The 17,412-nt window shown below is 39.7% G+C and overlaps 1 protein-coding gene across 4 annotated transcripts in view; it reads left to right on the forward strand.

Moving 5' to 3' along the window:
* The window catches only part of rabl6a (RAB, member RAS oncogene family-like 6a), a 30,284-nt gene extending 18,147 nt beyond the window's left edge, over positions 1 to 12,137 (forward strand). For 3 of the 4 annotated variants that reach the window (XM_072673633.1, XM_072673642.1, XM_072673650.1), the window contains 6 exons: positions 1,345 to 1,507; positions 3,451 to 3,657; positions 4,645 to 4,885; positions 5,498 to 5,684; positions 5,765 to 5,820; positions 7,242 to 12,137. In XM_072673633.1, coding sequence (XP_072529734.1) covers positions 1,345 to 1,507; positions 3,451 to 3,657; positions 4,645 to 4,885; positions 5,498 to 5,684; positions 5,765 to 5,820; positions 7,242 to 7,427 — 1,040 coding nt within the window. In that variant the 3' untranslated portion in view covers positions 7,428 to 12,137. The remainder of the gene's footprint in view (positions 1 to 1,344; positions 1,508 to 3,450; positions 3,658 to 4,644; positions 4,886 to 5,497; positions 5,685 to 5,764; positions 5,821 to 7,241) is intronic. The other variant, XM_072673657.1, reaches the window with a different exon arrangement.
* The last annotated feature ends 5,275 nt before the right edge of the window (positions 12,138 to 17,412 follow it).

Genomic DNA, 17,412 nt, shown 5'->3' on the forward strand with positions numbered 1-17,412 from the left:
AAAATTATATATATATATATAAATAATAACAATACATTCATTAGTAAAGTATTAATATTAAAGTATTAACATTAGAAAAACATGTAGCCTTCAAAGTGGCGGTATAAACAAAGGACATCTTCAGGTTCAACTACAGATGTTACCAAAGCTTTTCAACAGACCTATTAATTGCATTATGGGTGCACATATCGCTGCTTTCCAAAAACATGAATCTCCATTTTGTCAACTTTTTAGTTTTACTTCATGGTTTGAACCCTTTAGCTGCTTTGTACACTGTGTAAATTATTCTGGATGAATAGACTAATAGAAATGCTCCAAATAACATTGACTTTCATTCTAAGTTCAGGATATTTTTGCCTTCTCTTGTAAAGTCACAGTTTTGGAGATGCATGTTTTTGCATTGGACAGGGACAATGGGCCTAAGACTTGTTTTAAAGTTATTGGGAGAAGATAATTGAGTCTTGCAGTGTCTGGCCTCGTGTCATATCTAGCTGTCATAAAATGCATATTGATTTATTTCCATAAAAAATGTCTGTGTTTGTCTTCTATAATGCGTGAAGTAATTATTGTACGCCTGAAACTTTGTTAGAGATTCATAGAGATAACATTTAGTGACGTTTGTGAAGAATATATTATTCATTGTGTAAAATGTGTAGCCCTTGCTGTTCTATGTTCTATATGCTCTAGCTTTATACAGCTGGGCAGTTCTGTGGTTCGCAGTAATACTCTTGTGGAGCCCATGAGGCAGCCTCTGAGGTCCTTTTGATGCTAGATCTAAATGTGGACGCCCTCTGTAGGTCAGGAAAAGAATCTAATAATTAAATCATGGTCCTCAACAACACTGCTGACACAGCCAAACATGATCAAGTGTCCCTGTGGGTGTTACTGTGTTGATATATCATGTTTATTAAATCAAGTCAAGGGTCTTGAGGTTTTGTGGTTGAATGCATTTGGCAGATCCTTCGTAGACTCTTAAAAATGAAGGTGCCAAATGGATTTCTTTAGAGTAGTACAACTCATTGTTGTTGTATTCCCTGTCCCAGCACACCAGATTTAGCTCATTAGCTAATAATCAAGCCCTTCATGAGCTGGATCTGGTACCTAAAACTACAAGGCAGTGGGTTTCTTGATTTTTTTTTGTTTTTGTTTTTTTGTTTGTTTGTTTTTTTGTTTTGTTTTTTTTGGTAATGAGTCAGATTGTGAAAAACCTTTTTGACATTTAAACAACCCCCCCCATACAATATTGAACCGGACCATCCAATCCACTGATCCTTTTTAAAGTGTAGTGTGGATTGTACTTGTAGATGTGGTTTGCTTTACCATGTGCTTTCTCCTACTCTATAGAAACAGCAGCCTGTGAAGCCCCCAAGCCCTCAGGGAAGGTGCAAAATGTGGATGAGTTTGTACCAGAGGTAGGACTGGACCGGAGCTTTCTGGAGGACAGTGGAGAAGCAGCCAAATCGAGAAAAAAAGCTCTAGCAGCAGCTCCAAATCATGACAGTGACAGGCAAGCTTATTTTGGCTTTTCCATACAACTTTCCATTTAGTTTGGCTGTTTGTTAAGCTGAAGCCATGTGTTTGCATTTTTTTTAAAAGGTGGACAACAAATCTCAAAGCAGAAAACATGACTTTGATTTTATGTTAGAATTACTGCTGTGTACCCCAGCTTGCACACGGTCATGCACAAACCCTGTATCTCAAATTGTGCTTTTGGATGTAATCTTTTTACATTGACCTCTATTGAAGGCTAAGAAGTTTTATTTTTTCATTCTACTGTAAAATTGTAGTTTTAGAGATTTTTGCGTGACCTTGACAATATATACAAAAATAAAGTTATTAAATCCATCCCACTAAATATATCAAGCATAGTGTGGTGGCACACCAGGTATACATCAGATGATTTTGCTAATGCTTACCTAAAAATGAATAATAATAATTAGCAATGAATAAATAGGAATCTTTTGTAGTACTGTTTTACTGTATTGAAGGTGTGGTTCACTCAGGTGGGACCTGTCAGTGATCACAAGATAACATGGGCCACTCAAGGCTGACACACTGAATTTCACTGAGCACTGAGATGTAGAACGTCAATGATGATCAAACTAATCCTGTTGGATTGCCCGGCACTACAGTGATTCCTGGTTGAGATGCTTTTCATTCAGAACACTTCTTGAGATTTTTTACAAAACCCACCAGTAAAGTTACTGAAATTCTTGTCTGACCTTTCTTTACTTTCAGTTCAGTCTGTGGTCAGTATGAGGGCTTGTGTGTGAGGCTGTAAAAGAACAAATAAGAAGATGTTAACAAACCCAAAGCCACAGGTCATAGGAACATCATCCATTCAGCACTTAACAACACAAAGCAGTGCTACAAACACATACCCAAAGTGCTAACGGCTCTGTGCTAATCACTACAAACTACTAAATCATTACAACCACAGACATCATGTGTCATTATTTTAATGTCATTAGTTTCTTTAGAAAACTGGGTTTGGCATACGCTGGATGTTCCAAGTCTAGCTCTCACTCATCACTTGTCAGTATGGGGGCGTATCTGTGTAATTGTGTGACTGGCTAATGGAATTAAATGAAGATTAAGGGTCCCAACATTACCCCCCTGGGGTATGCTTACCACGCTTTCCTCTACTCTAAATTAAATGACTCCGATCAAAATCAAGAGCAAAAAGAGACATGGTCAGGATCATGCAGGGATCATACAAATAAGAGAAAGGATGCACCGAGAGGGTAGATTCAAAATATTCTAAACAAGACCTTCAATAATGGGACAATGTGAAAAGAGAACTGAGAAAACTCCTTACATTCAAGGCAATATGCTCAGCATCAGCCAGCATCAGAGGATACTACAATACCTGGTTTCCCCGAGAGAGTGCAGTAGTTTTAAAAGAATTCCCAGTGTCAAAGAGAGGTTACACCCTTCAGGACAATAGAGCAGTTCCTGACTAAACACATCATAAAACCCTTTGAGATTTTATGATCCTGAAACAACTCCAGGGCCTGCATGACCTGAGCAAGGTGGAGGCATGACTGCTCCAGTGTACACACGTTGGCCATTCACAAACGTGGCATAACAGAACAGTAGGCTTTTACTGGAATCTCCCACAGCTTGTACTGAAGTCTCGGGCACACTTTTTGGAAAAGAAGCCAAATTAGTTACTTAAAAAGATAATTCATTGAAAAAGGTTTTATTTGTTTACACTCTGGTTGTGGCTATGTAATGGCTTTGAAAGCAGTAGATCTATGAGGAAACGTGGCCACAAAATGACACTACGATTCCTATTTCCTGTACTTCCACATATAACATTTAAAAGTATAATTAAAGAATCATAGGTAGAGTTATACACCTTACTGTATAACTCACTCCGTATAGACATGGGGCAAATACTGATTATTATGACAAACCATTTCATTTCTCTCTCCTTGTCAAATTCAGTGATGCAGAAGGAAGAGGTGGGAATCCACTGGTCTCCGGTTTCCAGGATGATTTGGATCCAGATGATCAACAGCCGTCTCAGCTGAGGACTAAAGCAGCAGCCCCAAGCTTGGGCATCACCCTAACCAGCGATGAAGAAGACGAGAAGAAGCCTGTGTCTTCCTCTACTCAAAATAAGGACCTCTGCACTAGCATTGACACAAAAGGGTAGGATATTTTTAAGTATTGTTTAACATAAAGTATTTTGCAACAGGGTTATCAAATGAAATGATATCAAGGAAATGATATGAATATGAATGGTGACTAAAGAACCATATTTGAAAGTGATTTGAGAGTGTGAAGAATCAACGTAACAATGTTTCTATACTAATTTAAGAGTTCTTTCTAGAACCTTTGCAGTTGAAAGGTTCTTTCAGCATTTAAAACCTGTATTTACACTCATTAAATAGGGTTCTCAAAAGAGCTATCCAATAAAAGCTTTTTAGGAAACCAGAGGTGGTTCATCTATAGCATTGGAAAACCCCTTTTTGCTCCTTTATTTTTAGGTATATAATATAATATACTTTTTTGTTAATTAACAAATAGTTTTTGTGTATTTAATGCAGCATTCGAAAAGCTTAGTCACTGTGGTGCTAATGTTGCATTGTGAAACTCAGCAGACAGAAAACAAGAACTAAGCTTTAAAATAAGTTAATAAATAAAAAAGTAAAATTCTTAATTTCCAAAAACAACAAAAGAAAAAAAAACAGGTAAAACTTGAGAACATGTGCCCAAAGCGGTGGGCAGCCACTATTGCAGTGCCTGAGGAGCAGATAGGTTGAAGGGCCTTGCTTAAGTGGCCAAAAGTGCACACACACACACACACTAGCGACACTGAATACACGTGCCCGTGGTGGGGATGAAACCGGCGACCTTCCAGTCACAAGACCACTTCTCTAACCTTCAGGCCTCGACTGCCTCAAAGCAATGCTGTCCCGCAGTTTTATCACGAGTGACATAAATGGTGTATAAATTGACACACTGGTTTGCAACATCCATGCATCTGTCACAAAGTCTTCACATACTGACAAAAATGCTGCATCGGCTTAATCACTCTTAATGGATGGGATTAGCCATTTTACAGATTTTCTAATAACTAAAATGATTACAGTGTTCTTTGGTAATCTAACCTGTACATGTATTGTTTTTCCACAGATCCACAGTCAATTCAGCCAAACAGCATTGGACCAAGTCTAAACCTACCGAAAGGCCCCACAGCTTGAAAACCGTCTCCCACTCTCCAGTGCAGCAGCATGGTCGTAAGCCAGGGGGCACAGTTGAGGCACAATCATCTGATTCTGAAGAAGAGGGTCCCATGGGTCAGCAGATACTGTCTTTTGTTATGGATGATCCAGACTTTGAGGGCAAGAAGCTTGGCATTACTACGATTAAGAAGGTAACATCACCAAAACCTTTCAGAGTTTGATATATGCAAAAATCAACGGTAATGAAAGGGAGTTTGTCCAGGCCCCCTGCTGTCATTACAGCCTTCCGCTCTGGGGAAGCTTTACATTAGATCTTGGAACACATTCAGCCACATTCAGCATTATTGAGGTCAGGTACTGATGTTGGATGATCAGTTCTGGATCATAAACACTGCTTCAACTCATCCTAAATGTATATGATGGGGGCATTTCTACTCCTCTAGATGATGGTGACTTTAGGCTTATGTGTGGCTGCTTTGGAACATCTATTTGCAGTACAGCATTCCTACTGCTGTGTCAGTAATGGGTGCACCATGATGTTGTAGCCTCTAATTATAAAGGTTGTCTTTATACTTTTGGACATTATTGTATTTATTCTGTGGGACAAGGTTTGGTAGAAGTTTATTCCATTTTCCATTCCAATCTGTGTATCCATGATAATCTCCTGATTGGATTGCTGCTGTTGTCTTCATCATTTTCTTATCAGGACATTACATCTTGCTTTGACAGTGATGAAGTAATTAATTCCATTCTCTTCCCCCATCCCCTTCTTCTTCTTCCTGCTACATGATTGCAATTTAAAGCAGTCCTTTCCAGGACAAGATGACATATCTGAGAAGTCAGATGATGGTTTTGTATTAGCTGGGCTTGCAGATCCCCCGAAAATTACTCCTTCACCTTTCAAGAGCCTCAACAGTGATATTGATCTGTTTGACCTGGGATTTGAAGAAAGTACACCTAAGAGCAAAGACAGCAGCGAGGACCAGGAAGGTAGGCTCCGCCTTCTCTGTTCTCTACAGTGAAATTGTATGGCTTCTCGTACAATTCTGATGCAATGTTATATCTTGCAGACGACAGCAGGCCTTTCACAAAGGACAAGAAGAAAAAGAAAAAGAAAGATAAAGAGGTAAGGTTGATTTAGGAAATGGAATTTTAGACTCATTTACACCTGGTCTGGCCGTGACGTGCGTCTGAAGTCCAACACGTCCGGTCCAACACGACCAGACTCTGCAACAGCTTCTTCCCCCAAGCCATCAGACTCCTCAACACAACTCAACTCCTGAACTGATATCTTACACTCTCCCTCTCTCTCTCTCTCTCTCTCTCTCCCTCTCTCTCTCTTTCCAACCATTTATCCCAGATAACATGGGAAGCATTTTTTGCACAAGCATTTGCACTAATAACTTTACTACCTCACTGGACTCTATTTATCGCACATTGCACAACTTGCACACTACAGTCATTATTTATTATCCTCTGTCTGTACTGTGTTGTCTGTCCGCACTTGTTTGTTTGTGTTGCACTTGTGTCTTGTATGCACTGTCTATGTTGCACCATGGTCCGGGAGGAACGTTGTTTCGTTTCACTGTGTACTCTGTATGTAGTTGAAATGACAATAAACCCACTTGACTTGACTTGACTTGAAGTATTAGGATTATATCTGAATATGGATTATCCAGGTATAAATGTGATTTTAATGCACCCAAAACCAATTTGAATCCAATTACTTGCTTTAAGAACTAAAGGTGTCCCCTACGCTGTCCCCAAGCCAAAAACCACTTAACCAGTTTATCACCTACAGATGTTGTGGTACCTTCATAATGTCTTGGCTCATGTATATTTTGTTAACCTAATTAGAGAGAAAACACAGGTTTATTTAAAGTAGTCAAAGGTGTCTTGGTGGTTTCCCTCACTAGTCTCCCTCTTGCACAGTCTCTCAGTTTGGGGGAATTGCCTGCTTTAGGCAGATGTGTCATATTCCTTCCATTTCTTAATAATGTGGAGTGTTCTTTTGTGTTCATTGTGTATTTGTAGCCACTGATTAATCAGTGACTGGAGTCTTTTTTACTATAGTCACTTAAGACACATTCACTGCAGTTAGATCATCTCCATTTTACTACTTGAGAGACTACTAGCACCAGTTGCCTGTTGAATTAGGTCAGTCACTGTAAAGAGGGTGAATATTTATGCATTTCACATTTTAGATTTGATATCACTTTGTAGAAATCTGCTTTCAAGCTAATTTAAGTTGACCATGATTCAATATATCAAAGCAATAAAAAGGGAAAACATCCAAGGGGGTGAATATTTTTTATGGGCACTATAAATAGTTTTACAGCCTGAAACATTTAGGTTTCGTGTTTTTGGGCTGTAGTTATTTACTGCATCAGTAGCATAAAGCAGAAGCACAGTAAATGAAATGACCAGGTGTAAACATGGTCTTAGTATGCCATTGTTAAGATTATTTATGGACATGGTCTAGGTGTACTTGTCCCTGTCGTCTACAAATAAAGCTAAAAGGTTTAAACATGTTTTTTTGTGAATTAGGAGGATGAAAGGAGCAGCAAGAAACGCCACAAACACAAGAAAAAGGAGAAAGAGGAGTCTGGGACAGGTGACGAGAAAGAAAAGAAGAAAAAGAAATCCAAGAGCAAGAAATCTGGAAACGTAGATGATCTGGAGGCCTTCCTTTCAGGAGGCAAGAGTGAGGGAGGAGACTACGAGGAACTGTAGAAGTCCAACAGTCTGACTAGAGTCCACGTTTCATCATCAAGACGACGGTCAGATTTAAGCCATGGCTGGGTCCTTGTCTGTCATTCCAGCTTTTCTGATTTCACTTGTCTTAGTTGACACCCTTGATGTTAACCCTGATCTTCTCCGTTTTCAGTGGTGCAGGTCTACTGTGACCAGCATCAAGTCCGTTATTTATTCTTCAAGCGATTCCTCAAGACAAGCCTCAGCCCTGTTCAGCTGTATCAGCTATTTATGTATGGTGAACGGAAGTGAAATCAACTGTAGAATTCTAAACACACACACACACACACACACACACACAAACACTAGACCCTCATCGGCTATTCGTGGTGTTGGTATAAGGAGAATGTCTCTTGCTGCTTTTAAGGAAGATGAATATTTATTTATGTCTACCTTTCTGTTCCACTTAGCAATGCTGAAAGAGATCATACCGTCAAGATCTTACACAGAAACTCGGTGGAACTTTCCACTACTCGCATTCGCTTTGTCATTTGTTTGAGCGTGAGAGTGTGTTTGAATAACTTGTGTTTCTTTACCAACTGAACATGCAGCGCTAATGATTTTATTTTCAGTATTCACACTCGGTGTCTTCCAGTTGCGAATAGAACTCTTAAGACCATATATTAGGCCTGAAACATATTTTACGCTAGTACGGTTCGCACATAGTTGCATTTTGAGTGTTACCAGATGGGGCGCCGTTGTGGCAGCCAAACCTGACTAAGCTGCCTTGAACTGCTACCATAGTTCTGTCCCATCAGCTATCCTGGTAGAACAGCAGGTTGAAGAGTCTCTGGTAGAACTGCAGCTCACACTCAGTCCTCCACTGTCTGCATGTTTACAGACTCTCTGATTGGTTCTCCATCACCCCCTTACTGGAGTACTGGATTTTTTTACCACCACAGTAACATGAGATCACACTTTGAGTATGTATTGAATGCGTTGACCAAGTGTTGCCATTTACATTTGGGTACTTGCCTTGAGTATGTTTCTGGCCTTAATCCATTAACAGAATTACCACATAAGCACTATCCTGGTGCGTCTATCTTGTTTTGCTATAATTCTTGCTGTTAATGCCTTATATGGTGGTCTGCATTCACACTAAACAACACTTGTGGAAACCTTGGTTCCTACAGCTGGTTCCACTGCGAATAATGGAGGAAGAACTTGATCCAAGTAACTGCATAATATTTTCATGTTTGCTTTAACCTTATTGCTGCCAGTTTTCCACCAAACTGTACTTTCTAGCTCACAGACTGCTACAAACTGTATAACAGTCAACCCACATTTAGAAAACTTACATTTTATCGAAGTTCTGAGATATCAAAGCAGCTTGACTAGAGCCTGGGTCATGTCCATCATTAAAGTTTCAGTCTTCAGACCCTGTTTCCTCCCAAAACATCATAGAGTTAAGCCATAATCAGGCATGTCCAAAAGTCGTTTTAAACCTACTCCTACAATTATACACTCTGGGCTGGTTTCCCAGACAGGGATTAAGCCTAGTCTTGGACTACATTGCAGTGTGAGTGAAGAATCCCCATTGGAAATTCTCTTTAGTCTAGGATTAACCTTATTATGAGTCTGGAAACCCAGCATTCAAACGTCTAAAAGTTTGCAGACACCTGCTCATTTAATGGTTCTTCAGAAATCAAGGGCATTAGTAAGGAGGTTGTCATTCATTTGCTGCAGTAACAGCCTTTACTCTTCTAGGAAGGTTTTCCACTAAATGTTGGAGCATTTCAGCCATGAGAGCAATAGTGAGGTCAGATAGTGATGTTGGATGGTTTGGTATATGCCTCTTATCATCTCTGTCTGTTTTTAGTTTTTGACATCATGCAGTTCTGGCAGTAGTTCTAATGTCAACATTTCATGATGAATGGACCAGTAGAAATGCTCCAAAATTACTTGGAATAAAGTCTTTATTGAAGGTTGCCAGTTTGGAGATACAAGGTTTTTGTGTGACCGCCATGTTATGCTTGGTGTGAAGCTCTGGGCCCCAGATCATCATATCTGAATCTTGAATAAAGTTTCCAGTCCTGGATTTTGCAGTCTATGGAAATGAAGGGAACAGCTGACTGAATTAATTGGCCATGTAGTGTCACACCTACCAAGCATCCCAAGGTTTAGATTTGAAGACCTCTGCCCTAGATGTTATGAGTGCACCTTCCAATAGCTGTAATCACAAATTAGAAGGGGTGTCTGGATACTTTTAGACATATGGCATTTATTTAAATGTCATTATTTGCCATTTTTGTCCAGTGCTCAGTCTGTTTTACCTCAGTTTTCCTTTTTTTTTTAGAGAAATATTTTTTATTTTATTTCAGTGTGAGGATCTTAACTGATACAAAGGTTGTTTGGTTGATTCTCTGACATTACAATTTTTCTGTAATCTTGGCTATCAAAACATCTTCAACATGTCTTCATTGGAAAAGCTCCATGCTCGTTTAAAATGCAGTCACCTTTTTAAGTTTGCTGAAGCATTTATTGATTTTAGATGTGGATTGTAAAAGTGCGTGCATGTTGATGACTGATTGATTGTTTTCATGCTTGTATTTCATTTGAACCAAAAACGTGTCTGCGAGGACATTGTTCTCTGAATGCTGACAGTGATATGCCAGTCTGATCATGAGGAGCATGGTTGCGCTTTCTCGTAACTGAAACCTGTGCTATCTAAGATACTATGCTGTACAACCACACCTCTCCAATTCAGTGACAGTCTAGTTAAGGCAGAAATGGACGTGCAGCTGCCTACAGTTGTAAAATGTAGAAGAAATCATATTTTGAATACCATTTATACCATTTTACATATTAAATGTAGTCCAACAAAGTGGGTAGGTTGTACACTGTGCAGATTATACAGGAATATATTAATGAAGAATTATGTGCTTAGTTTTTTGTGGATTCATTTGAACTATATATTTATCATTGTCCTCCCCATCAGCAAATTATTGACCCTCTTGTCAAATTTGGAGCATTCTCCAAGCTGAGTGTAAAAGCATTTTCATTTCTAGAGATTTTACAAAAATTTTTTTTGGAACCTTAAGAAACCATGAAGAACATGCTCTTTTAAAGGTGCCAAAAAACAAAGGTTCCTTGGAGCGATGCCACAGAAGAACTCTTGGTTGTCTAAAGCAGTGGTTCTCCAGCCACTTCTCAGGGACCCTCAGGCAGTCAAAATCTTTGCTCTAGTTATCCCTAGAGATTGCTAGTTGGGTTTGGAGCAAACATCTGTGGTGTCTCATCGTCCCTGAGAAACTGGGGCCTCATTCACCAATCCCTTTCTAAGCATTTTCTGAAGTTTGATCTTGAGAAAAGGCCTAAAAAAGGTCTATGTCAGATTCATACATATTCCTGATTACATAATGATTTTATAATGATTAATCCCACCGTCACTGTTAACTGAACAAATTCCAAGTAGGAAAACACTGGCTCAGAGTGGCTCATGCCCTACAACTATGGCCTGGGGGTTGCCATATTCAAATCCCAAGCCATAGCGCTTTGCCATCAGTGGCCGGAGTTCGAGAGAGCACAATTGGCCGTGCTCTGTCCCCTCCTTATTCTTAAAGCGATGTTGGCCGGTACAAGCGTCTCTTAGCTGGTGTGGTGGAGCTGGGGATCTGAGGCTGCCTGGCAATGGCGCATTGGTGGCAGTTTGAGAAGAGGCAGTGGCTGACTTTGCATGCATGTCCTTTCTCTTCTGGAGCATTGCTAGCACTAGAGCTAGATACAAATGGGTAGGTTAATTGGCAGAAGCAAATTGGGAGAGAAAGGGAAAAAATTAGAACAATAAAAAGGTAAGTGGGTTTAAGGAAGAAGAAATTTCGGTTGGTGAAAGAGGCCCCTGATTAAGAAACCAAAACCCAGCTTTCATTAAACAGATGCGTGAATGGGAAGGAAGTTTAAATAAGATAATCTACATCAGTTTAAGGTATTTTTCTAGAACCCGTATGTCCAAGCCACCTTTATTTTGAAGAGTGTAGTATTTCAAACCTTGTTTACAGCTGCCTACAAAAATGTCTGCTTGAAGGTGGGACTCGGACACTCAGTGGGCAACAGGTTCTAAACTCCATTATGCAGAAATTGAGTACGGAGGTTATGTACTTTTACCTGACCTGAAGGAATGCTTTTAGTGCAGGCAAGTTCTTCCTGACGACTGCATGTCCGTTTCCTTTATCCTTGTGTTGCGTACTTCTTTAAAACTGTGCTGTCTGGTGGGAACGAGCCTGGACTCTATTGAACTGGAACACTGAGCCATGATTTGGGTGGTTTGGTGAATGGTCTCTGCATGCTCACTGTGATTCTTCCCTTAGGGACACACTCACAGATTGACCGATCACCTTAACGCAACCCACCCTCGTTCCAAATAAGCGAAGAACACCTCAAGAATACCTGCGTTCTCCAATTATTACTACTCCTCTTTGTGTTAGCGGTTTCACTGAGCTTTCACCAAAATTGTCTTTGTGGAGCGGTTCCCAGTCCTGGACTTAAAAACACCAAAATATGGAGGGCCAGGATGGGGGCGGGGCACTGGCTTGGTGGGTTGGTCCAGTATATTTTTCTATGTTTTTTTTTTTTATTTTTATTTTTTACATTTATTCATTAATTTCATTCTTTTCTTTTTTTTTCTTTTTTTTTGTGTGTGTGTGTGTGTGTGTGTGTGTGTGTGTGTGTGTGTGTGTGTGTAAATCACAACCATACATGCATAGCGCTTACTAAGAGATCTTTTGGCATCTTACTCTGACATGGGAATCTGAGTAAAAACCTCTGTATTCTGAATGGAACTACCACCTTCTGCCCTTCTGTTTATGTTAATTTAGGCGAAGAACATATATTTCATAGCTTCTGCTTCTGGTTTTGTTTTGTTTGTTTGTTTGTTTTTTTTGCTCTTCTCACATATTCCAAAGCCTTTATTGCAGAGTTTTTGTCTATTTGTCTGATGATAATTGTATAAAGAAATACATGTTTATTTTTATCATTCTCTATTTCACTCCCTGCATTTTATGTGACTTTTTCAACTGCTTAATAAATTCTATACAAGGAAAACTGCTGTTTTGGTCTCTTGTTAGTTTCTTGCAAGAGGTTAGCAAATTCAAAGGGAAAATGCTACTCAAAACAAGTCTAAGATGGCGAGGTTAACGATTTATTTCATAAATTTCTTATCAGAAACAACGTCATATATATATATATATATATATATATATATATATATATATATATATATATATATATATATATATATATATATATATATATATATACTGCTCAAAAAAACAACACAATATAACTCCAAGTAAATCAAACTTCTGTGAAATCAAACTGTCCAATCCATTTCACATGCTGGTTTGCAAATGGAATAGACAATAGGTGGAAATTATTGGCAATTAGCAAGATGCACTCAATAAAGGGGTGTTTCTGCAGGTGGGGACCACAGACCACTTCTCAGTACCTATGCTTTCTGGCTGATGTTTTGATCACTTCTGAATGTTGGTGCTGCTTTCACACTCGTGGTAGCATGAGACAGACTCTACAACCCACACAAGTGGCTCAGGTAGTGCAGCTCATCCAGGATGGCACATCAATGCGGAGGCTGGAGGCGCTACCAGGAGACAGGCCAGTACACCAGGAGACGTGGCGGAGCCTGTAGGAGGGCAACAACCCAGCAGCAGGACCACTACCTCCGCCTTTGTGCAAGGAGTAACAGGAGGAGCACTGCCAGAGCCCTGCAAAATGCACCTCATCAGGAGCATGCACAGGCTTTGTAGGGAGGTCATACAGGCACGTGGAGGCCACACACAATACTGAGCCTCATTTTTACTTGTTTTAAGGACATTACATCCAAGTTGGATCAGCCTGTAGTGTGTTTTCCCACTTTAATTTTGTGTGTGACTCCAAATCCTGGCCTCCATCGGTTAATAAATTTGATTTCCATTGATGATTTTTGTGTGGTTTTGTTGTCAGCACATTTAACTTTGTACAGAACAAGTATTCAATGAGAATATTTCATTCAATCAGATCTAGGATGTTATTTGAGTGTTCCCTTTATTTTTTTGAGCAGTGTATATAAATAAATTAGTTTATTTTGTTGGATTGAAACTGTCTCTACTGTTCATGGAAGGCTTCTTCTAGAGTTTAAATCATCGCCATGATGATTTGATTGCATTCAGTGACTAGTGTTACCAAAGTCAGAATATTGGCTGATCACCACCCCACCTCGCCCCCAACTCATCCTAAATTTATTGGCTTTAGCACCATCATTCCAGAAAAAGAACAATGATTATTGCCGGAAGGATTTATACCCGTCCAGCCCCCACCTGGCATTAGGCATGGTGCCAATAGGGTCATGTTTATCTGCTCTAGAGAGTCCAATTCTATAGGCAATACTTCTGTATAGGGGAGCAGTGTGTGTGCATTTGCACATTTATGTCAGCAACGGGCGCAACTTATATTAGATGAATGCATTCATTAGAAGGGGTGTCCACAAACATTTGGACATATATTATCTCTAGGATTAAGGTCAAGACTTTTAGAAGCTTCAACCGTCTGGCTGATAATCTGAGCTATGCTGACGAATCCAGAGGTAGTCCTCCTCCACTATTCCATCAATGATCTGTAACGTACAAAAAATGCTACCACCACCATGTTTAACAGCTGGTGCAGTGTTCTACCTTTAGTCCTCCAAACATACCTTTGGTTGTTGTGGTCAAACAACTCAATCTTGTGTCATCTGACCATAAAACCTTTCTCCAGAAGGATTTAGTCTTTGTTCTAGAGTTGTTCCTGATCATCCGAACCAATTTCCTCTCAGCTGAGGACAACATTTTGGATTTTCTTCCAGACTTTGGCAAAGTGGCACCTCCCAGTCTAAATTAGACTTCTGTGCAGTTATTTAAACTGGTGATCTCGGAATCTGCAGTTGTTCAGCAATGGCTCCAAGAGAAACCTGTGTAAATCTACAATTACCCCTCTCAGGTCTACACTGAGCTTCTTGGACTTTGAGATCATTGCAATGTGTGTTGGTGAATCCAGTGAGTGCTGTTAAATAAACCCTTTGTAGGTGTGCAGAAAGAAGCTGCCTTCTGTAGTCAATCATGACCACTAACAGGAAGTTAAGAGCCTTGGCATGTCAAAAGATATTTTGCAGCTTAAATGATGTAGGTAAATACATATGACTTTGACCCTGTGTTGATTTCAGAGAACTAGAAATTGAACTTGTGCACCAAATTCTTTTTTTTTTTCTATTACAGATGCTGAATGTTGTACACTCATTCAGGCCCAAAATTAAAGGTTGAAAGCTCTACACTGCCATTACACTCATATCCACAGATCGGCCAACGTCACTCTAAAAATATGGCAGAATAAGGTAGAAGGGACGCTGCAAAAGCATCTGCTCAGAATGGTAAAGCTGGGGAGAAGTCTGAGAAGGACCATAATCCCAAGCCATGAGGGGCAAAGAGCTGCTGCAAATCTGCTAAATTTATTTAACGCCCAGCATGCAACCGGCACTCACAGAGGGGAAGCTGGTGCATAATTACACTGAAAGGCTCACAGCTGCTGTTGCAGGAAAAAGATGGGTTTGAATACTTCTGCAAGCAGCACTTTTGAGTTTTCCCCCCATTTTTTAAATATATACAAATGTTTATTTAGGCTTTACAAATTTAGTCCAAGGGAACAAGACTAACAAAAAAAAAAAAGGACAACTGATTGGAAAAAAAAAACATTAGGCTGTTTTCCAAAAGCTGGATTAGGCTTAAACCCAGACTAAGAATGTTTCAATGGTAAATCAGTGGTACTGTAAATTGCTCCAAGAAGACCTGCCAACCTGGGGGGGCTTTAATCAGTGGAGATGGTGAGATGGTGCTTTCTCCCAAATTCAAAAAGCTAAACACTTTAAGGTCAATGCAGAAATGTGGCTATTTAACATGTCATTTAGTTTACTGCTCCTTTAATAACATGATTTCTCAATGTTGAGAAATCATGATCTAAAAGATCAAAGATCTAAAAGTCATTTAGATTTTAGATTTCTCTCCCCATGCTAGTAATTTCCAGCTCATACCCGCTAGCTAGGACCATTGATGGCTGTTTTACGAAGTTCTAGTAATTTCCCCCATTGGAATTAATAGGGTGCAGAGGTTTGTGCACCTTTGTTATGTCACTATAATACAATTTCACCCAAAAGACCATAGCAGCCACCTGGGAAACCACAGAAACTGCTTAACAACACCCTAGGAACCACAAAGCAACACCAAAGCAACTACCTAAAATTCCACGTCAACCACTTAGCGACACTATAGCATCCATCTACCAACACTTAGCAACATTATAGGAAGCACCTAACAACCACTAAGCAATACTGTAGTGTAACCACCATGGATACTACAGCAACCACCTAGCAACCCCTTGGCAACAACACAGCAATCAGATTAGCAGCACAACAACAATCACCCAACATTATATTAGCCACATCGCAAAAAAGCTTGACCACATAGCCTGACCACATAGCAACAGCCTGGCAACTGCCTGGAAGTGGGAACCTCTTAAGCTGCCCTGTGTATTTTCTTCAGGCAATGCACTTTTCTAGTTTATATATATATATATATATCCCCACACACATACCATTTTACTGAAGCCTTCAGAAGGATGTAAAACACTCATTTTGTGTTTACTCTGAAAGCCAAACCTTCCAATGACACCACATTCTTTGGAATGTGTGTAATGAGGGCTTTTTCCCTTAGCAACAGACGAAGCCCCACGTAAGCAGGCAAATACGCAGGCCAGAAAGAAGTCCAGTCTTCTTTCCTTTTGTACTCTTGCGCTGGCTCTGCCATGCTGTGTCAGAATTCAGCTATTCTAAATCTCTGGCATGGGTTTTGACTTGTTGGGGGGATTGAGGGGAAATCTCTATAGTGGTCAGTCCAGAATGCACAGCTGCAGAATCTGAATGAGGGCTGTGTGAGTTAATGAAACATTGCACAGCATTTGCATCATATAGACAACAGTGATTGAGAGGAAAGCACATGAGCACACTGCTTCTTTTTGCAGTTAATTAAGTCGAAAATCAATGTTTGCAGAGATTTTACAGTAGGTGTCCATATGGCTGCAAATGGTTCATATTGAGCATTTGACTGCTTAGATTATTGCATGCAGTTCTCAAATTAGCATGTCTGCATGTGTTCAAACATGCCCAGGCTGCAGAGTAGACCAGGAACAGATGGTGGTGTCAGTCCTGTCTCTATGCTGTGTCATAGCAGGCTGGCCAGCCGGTGTGTCCACCATATGCAACAAGCATTTACCTGACCACACATTTCTGATGACTCACTGTAACTCCATGCAAAAATGCAGCCTGTCTTTGCCCCTGTTGCACATTATAAATGTTAAATTACACTGATTTAAATGTTTTCTGTGTCTTAGGGAGCCCTTTGAATCTAACAAGCTCTTAGCATTTTAGACTGGAGCCTGGCTATAGATGTTTCTATGTTATGGCTATTTTGAAATTTCTATGTTATGTCTAGTTAAGGTGTTTTTCATAACTCATATTGGATAGTAATAGTGAATTTATTTCCATAGGGAAGGATTCTTATCTGTAGCGTTTTTTTTTATCCCACTCCGACTTGACTATTTACTCATTTTGCGCAACGGGTTAACATTAACATTAAAGATGATATACAGTGGGCCAAAAAAATATTTAGTCAGCCACTAATTGTGCAAGTTCTCATACTTAGAAAGATGAGAGAGGTCTGTAATTTTCATCATAAGTACACTTCAACTATGAGAGACAAAATGAGAAAAGAAATCCAGGAAATCACATTGTAGGATTTTAAAATAATTTATTTGTAAATTAAGGTGGAAACTAAGTATTTGGGCAATAACAAAAGTTCAACTAAATACTTTGCAACATAACCTTTGTTGGCAGTGACAGAGGTCAAATGTCTCCTGTAAGTCTTCACCAGGTTTGCACACACTGTAGCTG

Source organism: Salminus brasiliensis, chromosome 1 (genome assembly GCF_030463535.1).
Source record: "Salminus brasiliensis chromosome 1, fSalBra1.hap2, whole genome shotgun sequence".
Taxonomy (NCBI): Eukaryota; Metazoa; Chordata; class Actinopteri; order Characiformes; family Bryconidae; genus Salminus; species Salminus brasiliensis.